Genomic DNA, 18,963 nt, shown 5'->3' with positions numbered 1-18,963 from the left:
ATTCTGTTTGGCCTGCAGTGTGGTCACAGGTGGCAGTTTTTAAAAATATGAATGCCAACCTCTAAAAATCAGGTTTTCCATAAGAGCATTCTCTCAGATCTGATATTTGATGGACGACTTGGTGCTAAATCAATGTACTTATGAGTGTGGGTTCATTAATTCGCATTTAGCCAGGTTACCCCATTCATGAGTGATGACGGGAATGGAATATGATTTCCTTCTGATTCTATTAGAAGGCAATGGGTTTTGATACTCAAATTTTAGTTTCACCATTTTCACCTTTTGCTCCGCATCAAGCCCTTCTAAGGCTGGGCTCGAATGATGGAATCTGGCTTGGGAAATAGCAGTCCTGGGTTTAGTTTTGGTTTTGCTGTGGCAGCCTAGGGCTCTCTCTGGTTCTGGGTGTCCTCATTTATGCAAACACAAGATCAAATTATTTCCAAGGTTCTACTTATTGGGATTCCAAGACATGAATGGCACAAGAACAGAATGGAGACACCTTGGTTGAAGTCAGAGTGTAAGAGGGTTAACAAACAATGAAACTGGCCTGGAGAAGTCTGGGAGACGTGAGAGGGAAGAGCTGGAACCAAGGGCAGAAGCTACAGTGAAACATTTAGGTCCTAACCGTCCAGACTGGCCATAGATGGAAGGGTGATCTTGGGAGAGGGAGCGCTCCACCACTGGAGACGTCACACGGAAACCAGGCAGCCACTTGGAGGGCATGTTGTGGGCACCAAATGGTGGATGAGTCCCTTCTGACATGTAGAGGTAGGGGGGAGGAAGAAAGGAACCCCCTCATTCTACTTCCTCTCCTTCAAAGGGGAGTATGGCTCACTGTGATATGCTCTGCTCACAGAATGGGATATCAGTGCTTGGTTGTTTTCAAACACTGTATTTTTAAATTTTCAAAAATACTTACGACAGTAAAGGTCGTACTATGCACAGGGGGACAGATGCTTTTGATGTGTCCCTTTTTCATTTCTACCTCAAAACAAGGTTAAGCATAAATTACTCCGCTGGGCACCAGACACGCCCCTTGTCCTTGGAGCATTATCACTGGTCATACCACTTGTCCTGGGGGCCAGCGGATGAGATATTTGCCACCGAGGCTGCACAGGCTCCGGGAGTCCTTGCACGCGCTTTATTCAGTGCATTCCAGAGGGGACCCCTCAATAGCACTGGCCAAGCCCTTCCCTGTGCACTGGTGGGCATAAGGGAAGGATGGGAGGCAGTGTGTGTGTGTGTGTGTGTGTGTGTGTGTGTGTGTGTGTGTGTGTGTGTGTAGGGAGGGGGTGATTGATACAGGGAGGGGAGGCTCCCTACCCCTACCCCTGCTGCCCAGCTGCAGCCGGGCCAGTGCATCCATGTCTAGGGGCAGGCTGCAGCAAGAAGACATGTGGGAATGCACAGCCCCAGGGATTGTGTCATCCACATGCTTCCCATGAGGTACCTGGGAACAAAAGTGACCCAGGAGGGTTGGCAGCTGAGAGCAAGGGGCCACAGTTGGTAGGGGAATGTGTGAGTTGCAGTCATTGTGAATGCACGTGGGTGCAGAGCCTGGCTGCCTCTCATCTCAGGACAGTATCCAGTATTCTGGTCTCACTTGCCTGGCCATCAGTCTCCACATCTCAGAGTCTTTCTTCATCCTTGGCTCGCAGCTGTCACCATCAAGCCCTTGGGCTTGGGTTCATTCTTCGGGAGCCCCAGGGGCCTATCTGTGGGGAAGGGAGTGGGTGTGACTTGGGAGCCAATGGAGGGTGGGATGGGTGAGAGAAAAGGGCAGAATTCAGATCTGTTCTGTCTTGGGTCCTTCTGGAACTAGAGGAGTATGCAGATTGGGTTCGTATTTACAGTCTTCCTCCCTGGGTTTCTTTGGAGGATGGGGATGATTACAAATTCCTAGCACCTTAGTAGCTGGGGCAGCAAATGCCCTCCACAGAGCCTGAGGGAGGCCTTGGCGTGGGCCTGGGTGTGTGTGTGGGTGTCCCTTTAAATCCCTACGGGTCTGTGTTGAAGGTGTCCCAGTCTCCCAGTAGGGCAGTTCCACTTAAAACCAGCTTGAGTTCCATTCTGGAGGGAGCAGGCGCCATTGCTCAGGAGATGAGGTCAAGTGCAAAGCCAGCTGGCTTCCTCTCCGCTCCAGCTCGGTGGGGCCCCAGGCCTGGGTCTCAACACCACCTGGACTGGTGTCCTGGCCCCCATCAACTCAAAGTCTCCTCTGGAGCCTCACTCCAGCACTTTGGGGGTGGGCTCCAGACCAGGCTCCCTCCTGCGCCTGGCACTTTTAAAGAAGCCGAGCTGTGAGGAGGCAAAGGGAGACGTCTCAGAGGAGGACAGGGTGGGCAAGCCTTGCCCCAGCTTTCCCTCCACTACCCTTCCTTGGGATTCCTCCCTCAGGGCTTCCTTGAGTACCCCAGCTCATTCTGAGCATCCCCTCCTCCAGAACTGCCTCTGTGGACTGGAACACAGTGGATGAGACCATGGGCTGCATGCAAGAAGTCATGCTGGTGCCCACCACCTTGCTGTGTGACCAGCCCCAGCCAACATCCCTCTCTGGGCCTCCATCTGTAACGAGGAGGCTGAGACCAGGGGTTTGTAACCAGAGCTTTGGAGACAGAGATGGGAGGTTTGTTAACAGCTTGACATTGTGGGAGAAATTTTGTGCAGTTGTTTGTACTTGCTTTTTTTTTTTTCTCTAATAATAGGAACCTTAGTTTTCATCAGGTTCTCAAAGGTCCCCACAAACGGGTTAGAGCCATAGTCTGAGTGCCCTCTGTTGGCCCTAATCAATGTGTCTGCTATGGTGAGGGGCGGGGGGTGCCAGCTCCCCTGGAGAGGAGAACGTGGCAGTGGCCACGAAGTTCCAGGGGCTGGAGCCTGGGCCCACCAGCTAGGATGCTGCTCCTTCCCTCCCCTGCCGGGGCCCTCACCTTCCACAGTGCCAGGACCAGCAGGGCCAGCAGTAGGAGGCCCCCCAGGGTGCTGCCTACAATGATCCAGATGGGGACCTGCCAGTCCTCTTGCTTGGAGATCTCAAACACGATCTGCAAGGGGAGGGAGACCAGGCCAACAGCATTACTCTTCTGGGGCTGGGGTGGCAGTCCGGGAGGGGCAGGAGGGTAGAGACAGCTGGCACCTGGTTGGGGAGCTGCATCCTCTTCCTCAGGGGGATACCAGAGGGATGGGTGGACAGGCCAGCCGAGGCCTCAGGACGACCGGTGCCTGAACAGCCAACACTGGGTTCAGTGGCCCAGGTGATCCTGCGTCCTTGAGACGCTTGCTGCCTTTGGCCTCAGGCCCCCGCCACTCCCTGGATCCTCCTCCCACCACATGGGCTACTCCTCTTCCCTTTGCTGCCTCTGCATCGCCTCCTGCACTTCTAAAGGTCAGTGTGTCCCACGGTTCAGTCCTTGCACCTCTTCTTTTTCTAGAGTCACTTCCTGGGTGAACTCAGGGCTGACTTTCCCCTGAGTCACAGTAGTCATGGTGCCAAGGCCCATAACACTTTTAGGAGCCCGTGAAAATGTTTACATTTCTTTTAAAATTAGAGGAAAAAATGGAATAGAATCCAGCTTGGATAACATTTTTTTATCTTTGTATCAACACGGTTATAAGCCATAATTTTAAATACTTTTTTCCTATGGAGGAAGGCGTCCCAAAGGCAAAAGTGGCCAGGGTGTGAAGGTCAGAAAGTAAGCCCAGGCCAGCTCCCTCAGTCCTGTGGCTATCACCGTCTACACGCCGACTGCTCTCACATTTCTGTCTTCCACCTGGATTCTCCGCTGAATTCCAGGCTCATACCGACTGTCTCCTGGCCTGCCTGGCAACTGTAACAGGCCCCTAACCAAGCTCTTAACACCCCAGTCCCTGAAGCCTGCTCCTTCCAGCTCTTTCTCACCTAAGCAAATGGCAGCACTATCCCTCTGCGCTGCTCAGGCCAGAAGCCACATATCCATCACTGACCCTAACTCTCGCACCCACACGGAGCCCAGCAGCAAAGTGTCCATTCTACCTTGGAAACACCTGGAACGTGGCCACTCCTCCCACCTCCTGGGCCTGAGCGCCCTCACATCTCCTCTGGAGACTACAGCGCTGCCTGACTGCCTCCCCTCTGCAGTTTGTTCTCAGCACAGCAATTAGAAGGATCCTTCTAACCAGGAAGGCAGACCTATGCTCTGTTCTGCTCTGCTCTGCTCTGCTCTGCTCAAGCTCGCTCAGAGTAAAAAGTGTAGTCCTGGCCCTGGCCTGCAAGGCCCTCCCCTCTCGGGTCCCACCTGTCTTGCTGACCTCACCTCCTGCTCCCTCTCGCTCTACTTCAGCTTCCGGCCACCTGGCCTCCAACATGCATGCCATGGCGTGCCTGCTGCACGCACTGCTATTCCCTCTGCCTGCAAGGGTTTCCCTCATACAGCCATGAGACACTCCTGTCTTCCTCCTGGTCTCTGTCTGATGTCACTTTATTGGAGAGGCTTTTCCCAACTCCCCTGTATAAAACAGCACCCCCTGGCACTCCACCCTTAGATGTGTGCCTTTTTCAGGGTGGCCCTTATCACCAGTTGATTACGTTTATTGCCCGCCTGGAATGTCAGCTGTAGGAGAGTGGGGGCTTTGTCTGTTTTGTCCCTCCTCTATCCTCGGAACCTGGAGCCGTGCTGGGAATGTAGCAGGAGCTCAGCTAACACGTGGCGTGAATGGACCACCTGCAATAACAGACAGAGCCCTGCTTTGGCCACTGACTCACTATTCAACTTGAGGCAAGTCACTGTCCCTCCTGCCTCATCTCACATGCCTCGGTGTGCATACCTGAGAGACGGGGGTAGGGACAGTGCCTCACAGTGTTGTGAGGTCTGTCACCGTGTTCAGCACACAGCTGGGGGCTAGCAAATGGCAGGGCCCTTATGTGTGCTCTTTCTGTCCCTCAAGGCGGGGACCTGGCTCTGCCTCCCCAGCGCCGGCACCTAGCACAGAGCCCAGCATACAGGGGCTTAATTTTGAGGTTGCTGGGTTTCTAAAAGAGAAGTGAGGCATGGCTGGGTGCGGTGGCTCATGCCTGTAATCCCAGCACTTTGGGAAGCCGAGGCGGGCGGATCATGAGGTCAGGAGATTGAGACCATCCTGGCTAACACGGTGAAACCCCGTCTCTACTAAAAAACAAACAAAAATTAGCCAGGCGTGGTGGCGGGCGCCTGTAGTCCCCACTACCCGGGAGGCTGAGGCAGGAGAATGGCGTGAACCTGGGAGGTGGAGCTGGCAGTGAGCCGAGATCCCGCCACCGCACTCTAGCCTGGGTGACAGACTGAGACTCCATCTCAAAAAAAAAAAAAAAAAAAAAAAGAGAAGTGAGGCATCCAGAGAGTATAAGTGGAATTTTTTTGGGGGGTTGAGTGGGGGTGGAAGAAGGAAAAGTCACCTAAAAGACAAGCATCAATGTGAGAAGAAGGGTTTTCTCTCTCTCTCTCTCTCTCTCTCTCTCTGTGTGTGTGTGTGTGTGTGTGTGTGCGCGCGCGCAGGGTATGTGGAGGGGAGGGGGGGATGCCTGTACCACACCTCCCTCTCTTGGATGCCGGGGAACATTGCAGCATCTTTCAAGATTCAGTTCAAACAAACAGTCTCCAGAAAGCTTTCCGGGGACATCCCTCTCTCTGAACTGCTCTCCCCGGGCCTGTGCTCACCCCCAGACTGCACTCACCCATTTATTGTCACTGTTTCCCAGTCTGCCTAATTTATCTCTGTTTCCCCTTTGGGGCCCAAGTCGTAGGAGAGACACCCAACAAATGCCAAATGAATGAACAAACAAAAAAGCTCCTTAGGTGGATCCTGATACCCCTCTGCCTGGCATCCCCCCGCCCTGGCTGTGATTGGTTTTCGTTGGATTGTTTTATAAGTGATGCTTCCTGACCCCGCCTCTTTGCTCTCCAGCATCTCCCTGGGGTGGTGTTGGGGGCTTACTCCGCCTCTGTAATAGGAATGCTTGCCTGGAGCCCAGGCTGGCATTTCTGGGGTGTGGCCAGTGGAGGGCAGCAGCGTCCCACGCCCGGCTGCCCTGTCTATTTTCACAGGACTGGGCTTTGCTTGCTTGCTTGCTTTTACAACTGTATTTCTTTTCTTTTTTCTTCCTTTGCCACTTCTTCCAGGAATGAGGTCTTTAAGACCTCACTTCTCGTTGGGTCTCACACAGAGTCTCACTCCTTTCCTTGACCCCAAATGAAGCCAGTGTGATCTATAACAATCTGCTTTTACCCAACTAACAGGCCGATACCGAAACATCTCCCATCCTTTGGTCTTCACAAATTCAGTTCACACCAGACCTCTGGACCTTCCCTAGTGTTGCCCCTGAGGCCCATTTGTCTTGCTTTTTCCCTCTTCTCAGCGGCCGCCCTAACAGCCCACAGGTCTGCCTGATTCTTTCCTGCTGGGACATGCAGCCAGGGGTTGTAGGAAAACTCTATAAAGGAGCGCGGCCAACCCTTTCCCAAGCTGTCCGGCCTAAGCCCAGTTCTGCAGGGCTCCCAGGGGCTCACCTGGCGGCTGGGATCCTCCTCACGGAAGATGAAGGGGCTGTGGAACTGCCTCTGCAAGGCTGCGTTGACCACGATTTTCACAGATTTGTACTTGAGCTGTGCAATCAGAGGGCTCCTCAGAAGCTGGCCTGGAAGCTTTTCTTCCCGTCCCATCCCCAGGCAGCCCCAGGTGGAAGACATCCCAACAGCCACCCCCTTTCCCTTCTTCCTTCCAGCCCAGCCCAGGGTCTCTACTTACCGCTTTTAGGGACCTCAACCACAGGTTCCCCCGTAGATGGAAATTGATTTCCTGACTGGGGGCCAGCTGTATATTGCAGTTGATGGAGACGACATCAGAGTTGCTGTGATTCTGAAAGAGAAGATGGGTCTCAGGGCTGAACTGCTGGGCTAGGGGAGCAGGGGGCAGCAACACTGCTTGAACGACTGGGGCTCTGCTCCTGGGGGCAGGGGCAGAGGACAGGGGACAAGGAGAAAGTTGGGAGGTGGGGGACATGTGCACTGCATCTGCCAGGGGATGACTGAAGGACAAATGAAGGATGGTATATCTGATGCTGCACTTGAAGCTGTGCATTGTGACTGGCCTGGGTATATTTCAGGGACAGAACTTTGGTTCAACATTAGGGAATCTATAAATGTTTCCCATCACCATATAAACACATTAAGATAAAAAATTCTATGATCGCTGCGACAGATGCAGAAAAAGTATTTTAGGAAGTCCAACTTCTGTTCATGATAAAAACTCCTAGGGAACTTCCTGAATCAGACGAAAGGGGTCTTCATAAAGTTCATGGAAAATGTGTATTGTGGAAAAACTATGCATGGATTCCAAAACTTGTTTTGCACCAAAATAAACTCGTATTAACTTGTTGTAACCTATGTGAACAGGATCTAGTTTGACGCACTAAGAAAGATAAGACGTCAGTTTGAAAAGAGCCCCTATCAGAACAACATGAATTCTGCTAAAAGTAAAGCAAAAACAAACATCAAATTTATGGTGAAACTTGAGTGGAAGAACAGTGAAATCATTGATGCTTTATAAAAAGTTGATGGGGATGATATCACAAAGAAATCAGCAGTTTGCAAATGGATAACTTGTTTTAAGAAGGGACTAGAGGGCTGGGCGTGGTGGCTCATGCCTGTAATCCTAGCACTTTGGGAGGCCGAGGCAGGTGGATCACAAGGTCAGGAGATCAAGACCATCCTGGCTAACACAGTGAAACCCCATCTCTACTAAAAAAATAAAAAAATTAGCCAGGCATGGTGGCACGCGCCTTGTAGTCCCAACTACTTGGGAGGCTGAGGCAAGAGAATCACTTGAACCCGGGAGGCGGAGGTCGCAGTGAGCCGAGATCATGCCACTGCACTCCAGCTGGGTGACCGAGCAAGACTCTGTCTCAAAGAAAAGAAAAGAAAAGAAAAGAAAAGAAAAAAGGGATTAGAGGACACTGAAGATGGAGCTTGCAGCAATGGATCATTCATATCAATTTGTGAGGAAAAAAATAATCTTGTTCAGGCCCTCACTGTAGAAGCCTGACAATTAACAGCAGAACCATTAGCCAACACTATGGACATCTCAGTTGGCTTAGTTTACATCATTCTGATTGAAAAATTAAAGTTGAGCAAAATTTCCACTTGACGGGTGCCCTATCTGTTGCACCCAGATCAGCTGCAGAAAAAAGCAGAACTTTCAATGGAAATTTTAAACAAGTGACATCAAGATCCTGAAGTATTTCTTCAAATAACTATAACGGATAAAAGATGGCTTTGCCAGTACCATCCTGAAGACAAAGCACAAAAAAAGCAATGGCTACCAAGAGGTGGATGTGGTCCAGTCAAAGCAAATGCAGATCAGTCAAGAGCAAAGGTCGTGGCAACAGTTTTTCGGGATGCTCAGAACATTTTGCTTTTTGACTTTCTGGAGGGCCAAAGAATGAGAACATCTGGTTATTATGACAGTGTTGTGAGAAAGTTAATCAAAGCTTTAGCAGAAAAATGGCTGGGAAAATGTCACCAGAGAGTCCTTCTCCACCATGACAATACTCCTGCTCACTCCTCTCAAAGGGATTTCAAAAAGTTTGTGGAAAAATGGAATTAAAAGATAAAAGTTAAAAATTAAATTTTACTTCTTAACATAAGTTCCATCAAGTTCAAGACACTTTTGTAAGTGATGATACCAAACATTTAGTCCATTCTTAAAGAACTAAGGGTCCTGGGAATTTAACCATGTCAATACAGAGTCTTGCTCTGTTGCCCAGGCTGGAGTACAGTGGCGCCATCTTGGCTCATTGCAACTTCTGCCTCCCGGGTTCAAGAGATTCTCTTGCCTCAGCCTCCCGAGTAGCTGGGACTACAGATGCCCGCCACCACACCCGGCTAATTTTTGTATGTTTAGTAGAGATGGGGTTTCACTATGCTGGCCAGGCTGGTCTCGAGCTCCTGACCTCGAGTTCCTGACCTTGTAATCCACCCGCCTCGGCCTCCCAAAGTGCTTGGATTACAGGTATGAGCCACTGTGCACGGCCTAATGTGGTGTTGTTTACATTATTAGCTGAGGAAAAATGGGTGCCCTTTAAAGATATTTTTAAGATTAGCAAACTAAAAGAAGTTAGAAGGAACCAAATCAGGACTGGAAGGCGGATGCCTAATGATTTTGAAATCCCCTTATGTGTGAAGCCTATAGCAATGATCATATTTAACAATCAAAATAAAAATAAATTCCTTTAAGTAATCATGATTAAGGTAATCCTGATGATTCTGTCATCATCATATCTATTTACCATTGCCCTGGAGGTCTTAGCTGGAGTAATACCTCAAGATAATTTATAAAGTAAGGATTAAGTGGAGAAACTAACGTTGGTGGGAAACCCAAGCAAATCTTCAAACAATTAGAATTTATTAGGTGAAAGTTACTAGTGTTGCTGCCTTGCTGCCCACCCCAACCCCAACCCAGCCTAAATCTTTGGCAAAGCACACTACCCTCAATAAGTGCTTCGTGGGAGGCACTTATCTGGGGGAAGTAAAACTAAAACAACAAAGATTGTTGTCTGGGTGAAGAACAGTGGAAGCAGGGTGAGAAACTGGTATCTGGAGGCAGAGGCAACTCTGAGAATGCAAACTGGAAATGAGCAGGTGTTTTGGGAGGGCTCTGGAAACTGAAGCTGATCTGCATTCCATCTCTAGGGCAGGAGGCCCCAGCTGACGCGGCCAAATGTCTCCAATACAAGCCATGTGTGTGTTCGGGTGTTCTGGCTGCGTCTGTTTTCTTCCCCTTCTCTCTGCTTCTCTGTATCCTATGGGCCCGCTTGGCCCAGGTGCGAGTCTATTCTCCCCACCCCTTTCTGCTGGTTTGCCTGGCACACCACAGGCTGTGACCTTGGCTTCTCACACACTCACTCTGTTTGCCCCACTCCCTGTGAGACGGGGGACACACACAGGCCAAGAAGTCTTTTCCTCCTTCAGTTTTTTCTTGGTTTGGGGCTGGGTACACATAGGTGCTCAGTAAGCTCTTATTGACAAGCTATTGGGTTGGGAGGGAAATGGTCCCTGGAGCGCCGGCGGCACGCCTCTAACCCCAACCACTGTGGCTCTCGGTCTGGGGGACACTCACCAGCTGTGGAGCACGACTCAAGTCTTCCTCCATTGGGGTGGGCCGGTACTCAGTGCTGTTGCCCCAGATGTTACAGGACGTGTTCGCCTACATAAAGGACACGGACACACACACACACACACACACACACACAGCCTCACAACCAGCTCTGGCAGACGCAGCCTCCCAGAGAGGTTTCTTTTCTCCTTTTCTCCTCCTCTAGCCCTGGTCCTGGGAAAAGGGAGCTGGGGTCTGGGAACCTGGGGACACACGTAGGGGGAGTGTCTGTCTCCTTCTGGTCCCCTCTCCTAGCCGGCTCCCAAGGCCATCGATACCTGGTCGGTGAGGAAGTCCCTCAGCTTCAGTAGGCGGTTGCCGCTCCTGGTGGCGATGGGAATGGTGATCTTCATCATCATCCCGTGGATGGGGAACAAGCCCAAGTTTTGGATCTGTAGCCAGAGACGGGGAGGTGTCAGTACAGTCAGTTGAGGGGGCGGAAAACAAGGTCCACAGGGGCCGACCAGCCCCTGGGGACGGCAATTCCCCCACCAGGCCTGGGAAAAAGGCCCACTCAAGGCCCCTGGTGTTTTCGCCATGGAAGCTCCTAAGCTCTGTCAAATTGTGGCCGGGGACTGCACGGACGAGTGCAAGAAAGCCCTGAGAGGGGATGGTGGCTGGAAGCTGAAGACAAGTCAGTGGGGATCCTGAGGCCGGAGAGCAGGGGCCACCTGCATTTTCAACTCTTCTTGCCTGGGGTGGGGATCTTGTTGAGGCCAGGGGTGAAGATGGTGACAGCAATGAATGCATCATGAGAGGGAATCATTAATTAAACTCGCTATTTATTACTAAATAACGAGTGCGTGATTGTTCACATTCTAGCAGTGCCACATTCTGTGCCAGGGCAGCAGTGATTCTAAGCAGGGCTTTGGAACCAGAAAGACCAGGAGTCTAATCCTGGGCCCACCACCACCTACGAGCTGTGTGACCCTGGGCAGCTTACTAGGCCTCTCTTGAACAAGCCATGCACGGCTCAGCGTGTCTGAAGTCCAGTATCCAGCTGTCAGCTTGCCCTCAGCTTTCACACAGCCTAAGAGAAGCTGATGACCTTACAGCTGTTTAGGGTTGAGGGAGCTATCAGGGCCCACTATAGCAGAGGCTGCCGAATTGCCTCCTAACTCTTGTTCTCCCACTTTCCTTAGTGGCAGAACTGAAACAAAAAGCCACGTTTCCCAGCCTCCCTTATGGCTCAGTCACAACATTCTGGATAAAGAGAGGTCACTGGAAGAGTGAGGAACTGCCAGGGAGGTCCCTTAATAGGGAGGGAGCATGCTCTTCTCCCCTTCCTCCTTCCTGCTGCCTGGAACGAGAACGTGATGGCTGGAGCTGCAGCCATCTTGCACCGTGAACCTGGAGGCTGGTAAGTTCACACTGAGGATGGTGGAATAGAAGACCCACTCCTGAATGACTTTGTGAAGCTGCCAACTCTGGACTTCTTTTATGGGAGAGAGTAAAGAGAGTAAACCCTAGTGTGTTTAAACCACTGTTTAAAAACAATTTAAGAATTTTAGGCAACCACACCCTATCTTCACCCATACATCCCCCACTGCAGTCCAGTTGTTTTTCAAAAGAAGACTGAGAGGCCCAGAGAGGAGAAGTGACTTGCCTAAAGTCGCACAGTGGGTGGGTGGCAGGGTTGAGGCTGGACTCTGGGCACTAGTGATGATTCCACATTCCTCCCCTCCAGGATGGGGGTGCTCAGATCCCGTCCTTCCCCCTCTACCCGGCTCCCCTCCAGCCTCACCCTGAAGATGCAGCTGAAGGGAGGCCCGATACCATTATATCTCTCCAGCGAGCTGTTGGGCTTGACCTCATAGTGGCTCAGGCTGCTGCTCCTGCAGAGACAGAGGACAGGGCTGTTGTGAGCTCAGTCAGTGCTGGCTGGATGGACAGATGAATAAAAGAGGGAGAGGGCATGTGCCGGCCTCCCCCAGGCCACAAAAAACAGGTTCCCACTGGTGTCGGTTGGGAGTGAGTGTCATGTTGGAAGGATTCTGAGCCTTCGCAGGAATCAACGCTGCCACGCGTGAGCAATGTCTGCCTCCTGAGTGGGTGGGCGTGAGTCAGAAGAACCAGGTATTTCATCCCTGCCCCAGCGTCTCTGCCTAGGGGTGTAGCTGCTTTTTGGAGTGACCATGCCACTGTGCTCCCTTCCACCCTCTAGGCATGGCTGGTATGGGAGGGCCTGAGCTTCCTCTCCGTATCTGCTGTTCTGCCCTGACTTCTCCATCTGCCCGTGAGCTCTCAGAGGACAGGGGCTGTTTCCTCCGTCAGACTGGGGGCCAGTAGCATGCCAAGGGGGTGGGGGTGGGAGCAGTCTGTCCTTTGGGGAAGAGTCTTTTCCCACTGACATTGTTTAGATGTGCTGGCAAAAGATGATAATAAAAAGCAGATTGACTTATGATAGATATTATTACTGTTTTTAAATTCTCTACAGACCATGCATCCACTTGTTACCTATGCCAGGGGTGGATGCCTCCCACTGCCCCCACCCTCCCTTCTTGCCCCTGCTGGGAGCTCCCCAGGGCCGGGCCTGTGTCTCCTCCTTCCTCTAATTTGATATCCCCTCCCCACATTGGATGGGGGTGATGCACTCTCTGACCCATCAGGGACACTCTTGGCTCCATCCATAGTCCCTTAGTGCTGGGGTCTGGTCCTATTAGGGCCCATCAGAGGGTACCCCCCATTAGGCCTCCCTCCTCCCACTCCCCATGCCTTCCCTCTCCTGGGGCCCCCGGAGCCCGGCCCACCTGGTGAAGAGGACGTCAGCCTCGTATTTGAGGTGGAAGCGTAGGGGGGCCACGTTGTCTTCCCTGGTGCTGTCCCGCTCGTTACTGTCACTGCAAGCAGAGCCAGGCGGCAAGGTCAGGAAGGGGCTCAGCCAGCACAGGCAGTGGGAAAGGTCTGAGGCAGACTGTGGAAGGAGCACTCTGGCTTATCTGGGGCTGATGGGCACCAGAAAGGCCAGACAGGGAACCTGAGGCATCTCCTAGGAGAGGAAGGGCCAGAAGTGGGGATGGATGACACCAGCTCTACCTGCTGCCCCTTTAGGTGGAGTCAGGGGAGGGCTCTGGGCTGGAGCTGGGAGGCCTGTGCCTGGCCTGGCACGGACTGGACCCCAGTCTGTTTGCCTCCCTCACCCGGCCACCCCTTCTGTCAGGCAGGCCAATCCTGCTGCCTGCCGGACTCTCAGGGGCTGTGGGAGATGACACCTGTGGCAAACACTCTGCCCACGGAGGAGGGATGGTGAGGAACTCACAGTAGAGTCAGTCATTTATCCCTGGACTGACCGCGGGCACCTCCTACAGGGCGGCTAGGGGCACTCTGCTGCCACAAGAAGGCTGGGAGTGAAATTCAGAGACACCTTCGGGGGGGGGGGGTTCTGTCCAGCGTGCCTCCCTTTATATCTGAGCACCATGAACTACCAGGGCAAATCATTTTAGACATAAAAGTGTACAGTTCTTGCTTGTTACATATACTGAGTTTGATTCCCTTTGGAAGGCTTACCCCAGGATAGGGGTTTGGTTAGAAAAGGGAGACCCAACACACACAGAGATGTGCCCCCAGGTTCCCCTTCTACACACACCTAATTCTCAGACACCCCCCACAGCTGTGCCAGAGACACTGCTCTGCAAGTGCGCTCATTTCTCCTGTGAAGATGGGACTGGGCTTTCTAAGAGCAGGGCAGAGAGCAAGGGAGGCCTCGCCAAGTTTGCCACGTGGTGTGTGAGAATTCTACCAGAACGCACAATTCATTTAACTGTAGCTGGGACACGAGCACATGTCGGGTATGAGTCCCCAGTGCTTCTGTGACCTCTGACCTGCATGTGTGTGTGCTGGAATGTTAGTGTTCGGTTTGCCTGGGGTATTTATTTCTTAGCTAAGGATTTTTGCCATTTATAAGGCTCCAGAGTGGACACAATCCCTCCGTCCTTCCCCACACAGAGGTAATTCTGCAAAAAAGAGAAGTGTATTTACTACTGACACAAAGTGATTCATGGTGTCAACCTATAGCAAGCTACCTCCGAGAGGCCTGGGAGACAGACAGACAGACAGACAGACAGGAAGACCCACACAGAGTAAGAAAAGGCCTCTTAAAAATCGAAAAAGGGGAGAGAGGTGACTAGGACAGGAAGAGCCCTGGATGGGGAATAGGACGAGTAGTGTTCAGCTTCCAGCTGCACAATTTACTGCTGTGTGTCCTTGGGAAATTCACTCACCCTCTCTGAGCCTCTCTTTTCTTAACTTGGAAGATGGTGTGGGGAATAACCCCTGCTTTGATGATCTTAAGGGGTCTCTGTGAGGACTGAGCTTTTTGCCTGTACAGTGCTTTATAACCATAGGGTTTGTGAATTACTGCTGTATACAGGGCTGTCTAAAAGTAAAGGGCTGACATTATTATTTATCATCCAAAGAATGAAGAGTGGTGGCAACACAGGGGGCAGCAGGTTGGCCCACACCTGCAACGGATGCCGGCCCACCTCCCCACCCCGTTGCCTCCACTCAAGGTTGGGGCAGTGAGGGACAGGGCGTGGGGCGGCGGACTCAGTGTCGCGAGGAGCAGTTGCTAGCAGCCAGAGAGCTGGGCCCCGGAATAGCAAGCTTGGGGGAGAAGGAGCAGGCACGGCCCTGACCTGCCTGCAGCGAGCTCGATCTCCAGGTGGTGTAGGAAGATGGATTTGCTGAACTCAAAATCAAGACGGAAAGCCACCTGTAAGGAAGCGGTCGCATGTCTGGGCATTGCCGGGACCAGCCCCACCCACTCCCCACAGCCCACTCCCCACAGCCCCCTGCCGGCTTGGGGAAGGGGAGCTTGCTGGGGGTTGGGGAGCTGCTGGCTAGGAACAGGCTGGGAAAGGGAGGACCAGGTGCTACGGAATGTGAGCTGAGCTTCAGGGCTGCTGCGGGGACACAGCCAAAGACAACAGCCCCCACAGTGGGGTTTCTCCGGGCTGAGCCAGCCCCCCTCCCTCTGCCTCTTCTTTTGTTTTTAACAAAAGGCAACCAGAAAGCATCAAGTCCAGCTCCAGACTCTGCAGGATTTTCAGGGTAGGGGGCCTTGATGACAGGAAGGGCCGATGGCCATTGCCATGCACCACAGGATGTGGGGGCCAGAAACGTTTGGTAGGACCCCCTCGTCCACCTCTTCTTTCTGTGTGGCAGGGAGGAGATGGCCCGGAGAGGGATGAGGGCCAGTGGCCACCCAGCAGGCCAACAAGGCATCTGCCCCTTGTCTGGCAGCACTCCTGCCACACTGCTGACCTGGGCCCTGATGCTCCCCTTGCGCTTTGCCCCGCGGTGGGGAAACATGCGACCCTCCTCGCCTCCTCCCCTCCCCACCTGGGGGCATTACTGAGGCTTTGCACAGACCCTTGATGCTCTCCCTGGTCTCACCCTCACGAGGTTTCCCAGGAGACCTCAGCGGCCCCTTCTCTGCAGGAGCGGCTGGGCGTGGGCGGGGAAGCCTGGGCTGTGTCCTGCTCCATCCCCACTCCAGAGCTCCTGGGTTTATCAGTACCTCAACCCAGAAACTACACCTTATATCTCACTTATATCTCACTTATATCTCACCAGGGAGGTGCTTTGCTGAGGAGCCCTCATCCCCGCTCCCATTTCTTTCTCTTTCCCCAGCCGTGCAGACCCTGCTCCTGGGAGCACTGCTGCTGCCTAGCTGGCTCCTGCCACAGCTCCTCTCTGATTCCCAAGTCCAAGCAGCTTGGCCTCAATTCGATCTTCTCCTGCTCCAGACCTTCTGTGGCTGCCCACTGCCCAGGGCTGATGTCCAAACACTCCCTGCAATCTGGCGTCTCCCTCCCTTTCCCAGCTACTTTGCTTCTCCCTTCACATACCCACCCTCTATTCACGTGAGCTTTTAAGCACAGTTGGGTGGTAGGTGCTCATGAAATGGTAGTTTCTCTCCCCATCCCTCCTCATACACAGCACAGTGGCAGAGGCCAGAAATTTGAAAAACTTCTGAGGGTGCAGAACAGTGGGACTGGCTAAGGGCAGGTGGCAGACTGATGGCTGGGAGTGGTAGGAATCCTCTCTGAGTTAAAGGATGGGCTGCTAGCCTGGGGATGGCTGGCTAATTTGGTCACTTGAATGTCATTTCAAGGGGGAAAAGACAAATAAAAGCCACCTCAGGCCTCCCATCCCTCCCTGGTCTTCTGTGTTCACTCTTGTTGCTCTTACCGCCCTCCCCAAACTCCCTGTGCCTCCCAGTGCCCACCCTGGCCCTCCCCCACACCGTCCCCAGCCTCAACCTTGGCCTTGGCCCGGAAGAAGGGGTAGCTGACGTTGCAGACTTTCTTCTGGAGCCTCCTTTCCTCGTTCACGCACTCGATGCTACCGTCTGAGTCCTCCTGGAGGTGGATGGCAGACATTATGGCAGCAGTTAGGTGGCGCATGGGACCAGGTCTGGAGGCTCCCTCACCCCCAGCCTGCACCACACTCTGCAGGGGCCGCCTCAGCCCCTGATACCCAGGGAAGTCTGGACCACAGCCCTTCTAATGTCTGAGACCCCAGAGGCCCCAGAGGCCGGGGTGTGGCTTGGTTCCTGGTACTTGGCATGACACGGGGCGGGACACACTCAGAGGCTGTCGGGCAGTGGGTGGGGAGAATGGCAGGGGCTCATGTATGCGTCTCATTTTGCTCACCTGTTAAATGGGGATGACAGTAACTATCTCATCCAGTTGTTATGAGGATTACATGACGTGATGCACATAAATGCAGTGCCTATCCCATGCCCTGCCTATTGTCATCACTCGTATGTGGCAGCTACTGTTATGATGATTATTTGTCCCTGCTGTGTTCTCTGCACTGTTGGGCATTACCTGGGTACATGGCTGTGCATGTCTCTGGGCATGCATGCACCCATGTGGATGTGAGCATGTGTCTGTGGAGACTGTGTGTGTCTGCATGTCAGTGCGTGTGTGTGCATGTACCTGCTGCATGCACACAGAGCATGTGCGTTTCCCAGGATGAATATGTAGGCTGCTGTGTTTTTGCACGTGTGTGCAAAAAGTGTGTGATCAGACTAACACATCTGCATTTGGCTGAGAGGGGTGCTTTCTCTACTAGAGTTCCCCTTGGCTGGATGTTGGGGAGAGAGAGGAGAGGAATGCTGACCTCGCAGCCATGAGCGTTACCTGGGTTGGGGATGGGTGGTGGCACCTGTGAAGGAGGCAGGCTCCAGGCTAGCCCTGCACCCCACCTGCCGTGTGTGGGGACACAGCACTTCACAGAACGTGTCTCCGACTTCTCTTTACCTCCACTCATTTCCAAAAGCTCTTCTGAGCCACAGAAACTATCTCCATGATTCCCTCCCCAGGATTAGGAGCAGGCATGAGACTGGCTTGTGAAGCCTAGGCCAGGGAAGCAGGGGAAGGTGGATGCTGGTGTGGGGCTTGATTCCTTCTGTATACCTGAAATCCAGACAGACACAAGTCCCTGGACAGGAGGGGACTTCGAGAGACCACCAGGTGGGCTCTTCATCATCAGCCTGGGCTGTCACTCTGGGCAGTGGAGAGGGAGTGGGGTTGGGGCCCAGGCCTGGGCCTGACAGAAGGGACTGTGGCTGCAGATAGGCCTTGAGGTCTGTTTGAGGATGGGGGAGCCCACTGAGGAGGAAGGGGGGACCCGAACAGGCAGCTCCTCGCTTTCCTGGGGTGGCCTCCCTCCACTCAGCTTCCCCTCCTGGCTAGAGGAACTTCTCCTGCGTGTGTGGCAAGCAAGGGGGGCACTCGGGGAGGGGTGCTGGGCAGCGCTTCTGGGGTGGAGAGGACAGACTGGCCCAGCACCTGTCTTGCCCTGCACACTGGGTTCCACATCGACACTGAGATCCTCGAGGACAGAGGCTGTGTCTGAGGGCCCTAGGACCCCCCAACACCCACACATGACATTGATGTCTGAGTTTACTCAACAAACTTGTCTTGAGGGCCTTCTGTGTGCCCAGCTCTGGACACAGACATGGCTAAGACAGGGCTCTTGCCACCTGGGAGTCGAGGGTTTCAAGAGGCCAGCACTTGGAGACTGGTGTTTCTTCAGAGCACATGAAGGGCTGTGCCAGATGCTGTGCGGGCTGGAGGGCCGCCTGTGGCCTTGGAGAGCTTCGGGAAAGATACCCCAGAGAGCAGGGCTGAGGACTATGCTTTGTCACAAAGCGCAGGCTCAAGCGCCAGCTGTGGGGTGGGAATTCCGCTCTGCTGCTCACCAGCTGTGTGGTCCTGGGCAGGCCTTAACCCCTCCCTATGCCTCAGTTTCCTCCTCTGTAAAATGGGGACACCACCACCACTACCACCACCACTACTGCTATGCCTGAGGTTGCTGCAAGGGTTAAATGCATGCCAAGTGCTAGCACAGTGCTGGACGCCGTGAGTGGGCAATATGTGGATGGTCACCAAGTGGGAGCAGGAGCCTGTTGGGCAGAGGAGAGAGGAGTCCCAGGTGGGGGCCATGGTGGGAACTAGCAGGGCATGCTGGGAACAAGGTGGCCCATGGCACGGTTAGGGGAGAAGTGGCAGGAGGTGGGTGGGATGGGCCTTGAATGCCACAATGAGGAGCCTGGAGTTTGTTCTGACAGCAGCTGGGAGTGATCAGAAGTTTTAATGTGGGGAAGAACCAGTTCTGATTCTTGTCAGAAGGACCTTCCGAGCAAGCCCGCAGGGTGCACTGTTGGTAGAACGTGTGTATGGCTGGTGGAACCTGCGTGGTGTGTGTGCCCCTAACCAGGGCCCAGGAGTCGGGCTGAAGGGTATTCCTCCCCATGTTCCCAAAGGGCTCAGACTCCCCTAGTGCTGG

General features: G+C 53.3%; 1 protein-coding gene across 3 annotated transcripts in view; it reads right to left on the bottom strand.

The window, feature by feature from the left end:
• Window positions 1-433: 433 nt before the first annotated feature.
• Window positions 434-18,963, bottom strand: part of ITGA11 (integrin subunit alpha 11) — a 132,916-nt gene continuing 114,386 nt past the window's right edge. Inside the window, exons 21-30 of one of the 3 annotated variants that reach the window (XM_063638814.1) lie at window positions 16,428-16,526; window positions 14,799-14,875; window positions 12,915-13,004; window positions 11,909-11,999; window positions 10,443-10,556; window positions 10,129-10,215; window positions 6,760-6,870; window positions 6,522-6,617; window positions 2,931-3,044; window positions 434-1,715 (exon numbers count right to left, since the gene is read on the bottom strand). In XM_063638814.1, coding sequence (XP_063494884.1) covers window positions 1,668-1,715; window positions 2,931-3,044; window positions 6,522-6,617; window positions 6,760-6,870; window positions 10,129-10,215; window positions 10,443-10,556; window positions 11,909-11,999; window positions 12,915-13,004; window positions 14,799-14,875; window positions 16,428-16,526 — 927 coding nt within the window. In that variant the 3' untranslated portion in view covers window positions 434-1,667. Of the gene's footprint in view, window positions 2,299-2,657; window positions 3,045-6,521; window positions 6,618-6,759; window positions 6,871-10,128; window positions 10,216-10,442; window positions 10,557-11,908; window positions 12,000-12,914; window positions 13,005-14,798; window positions 14,876-16,427; window positions 16,527-18,963 lie in introns of those variants that run through there. The other 2 variants (XM_063638813.1, XM_063638812.1) reach the window with 2 other exon arrangements.

This window comes from Symphalangus syndactylus, chromosome 5, assembly GCF_028878055.3.
Source record: "Symphalangus syndactylus isolate Jambi chromosome 5, NHGRI_mSymSyn1-v2.1_pri, whole genome shotgun sequence".
Lineage (NCBI taxonomy): Eukaryota > Metazoa > Chordata > Mammalia > Primates > Hylobatidae > Symphalangus > Symphalangus syndactylus.
Note: the sequence above shows the minus strand (reverse complement) of the source record. Positions and strands in the feature narration are given on the sequence as shown.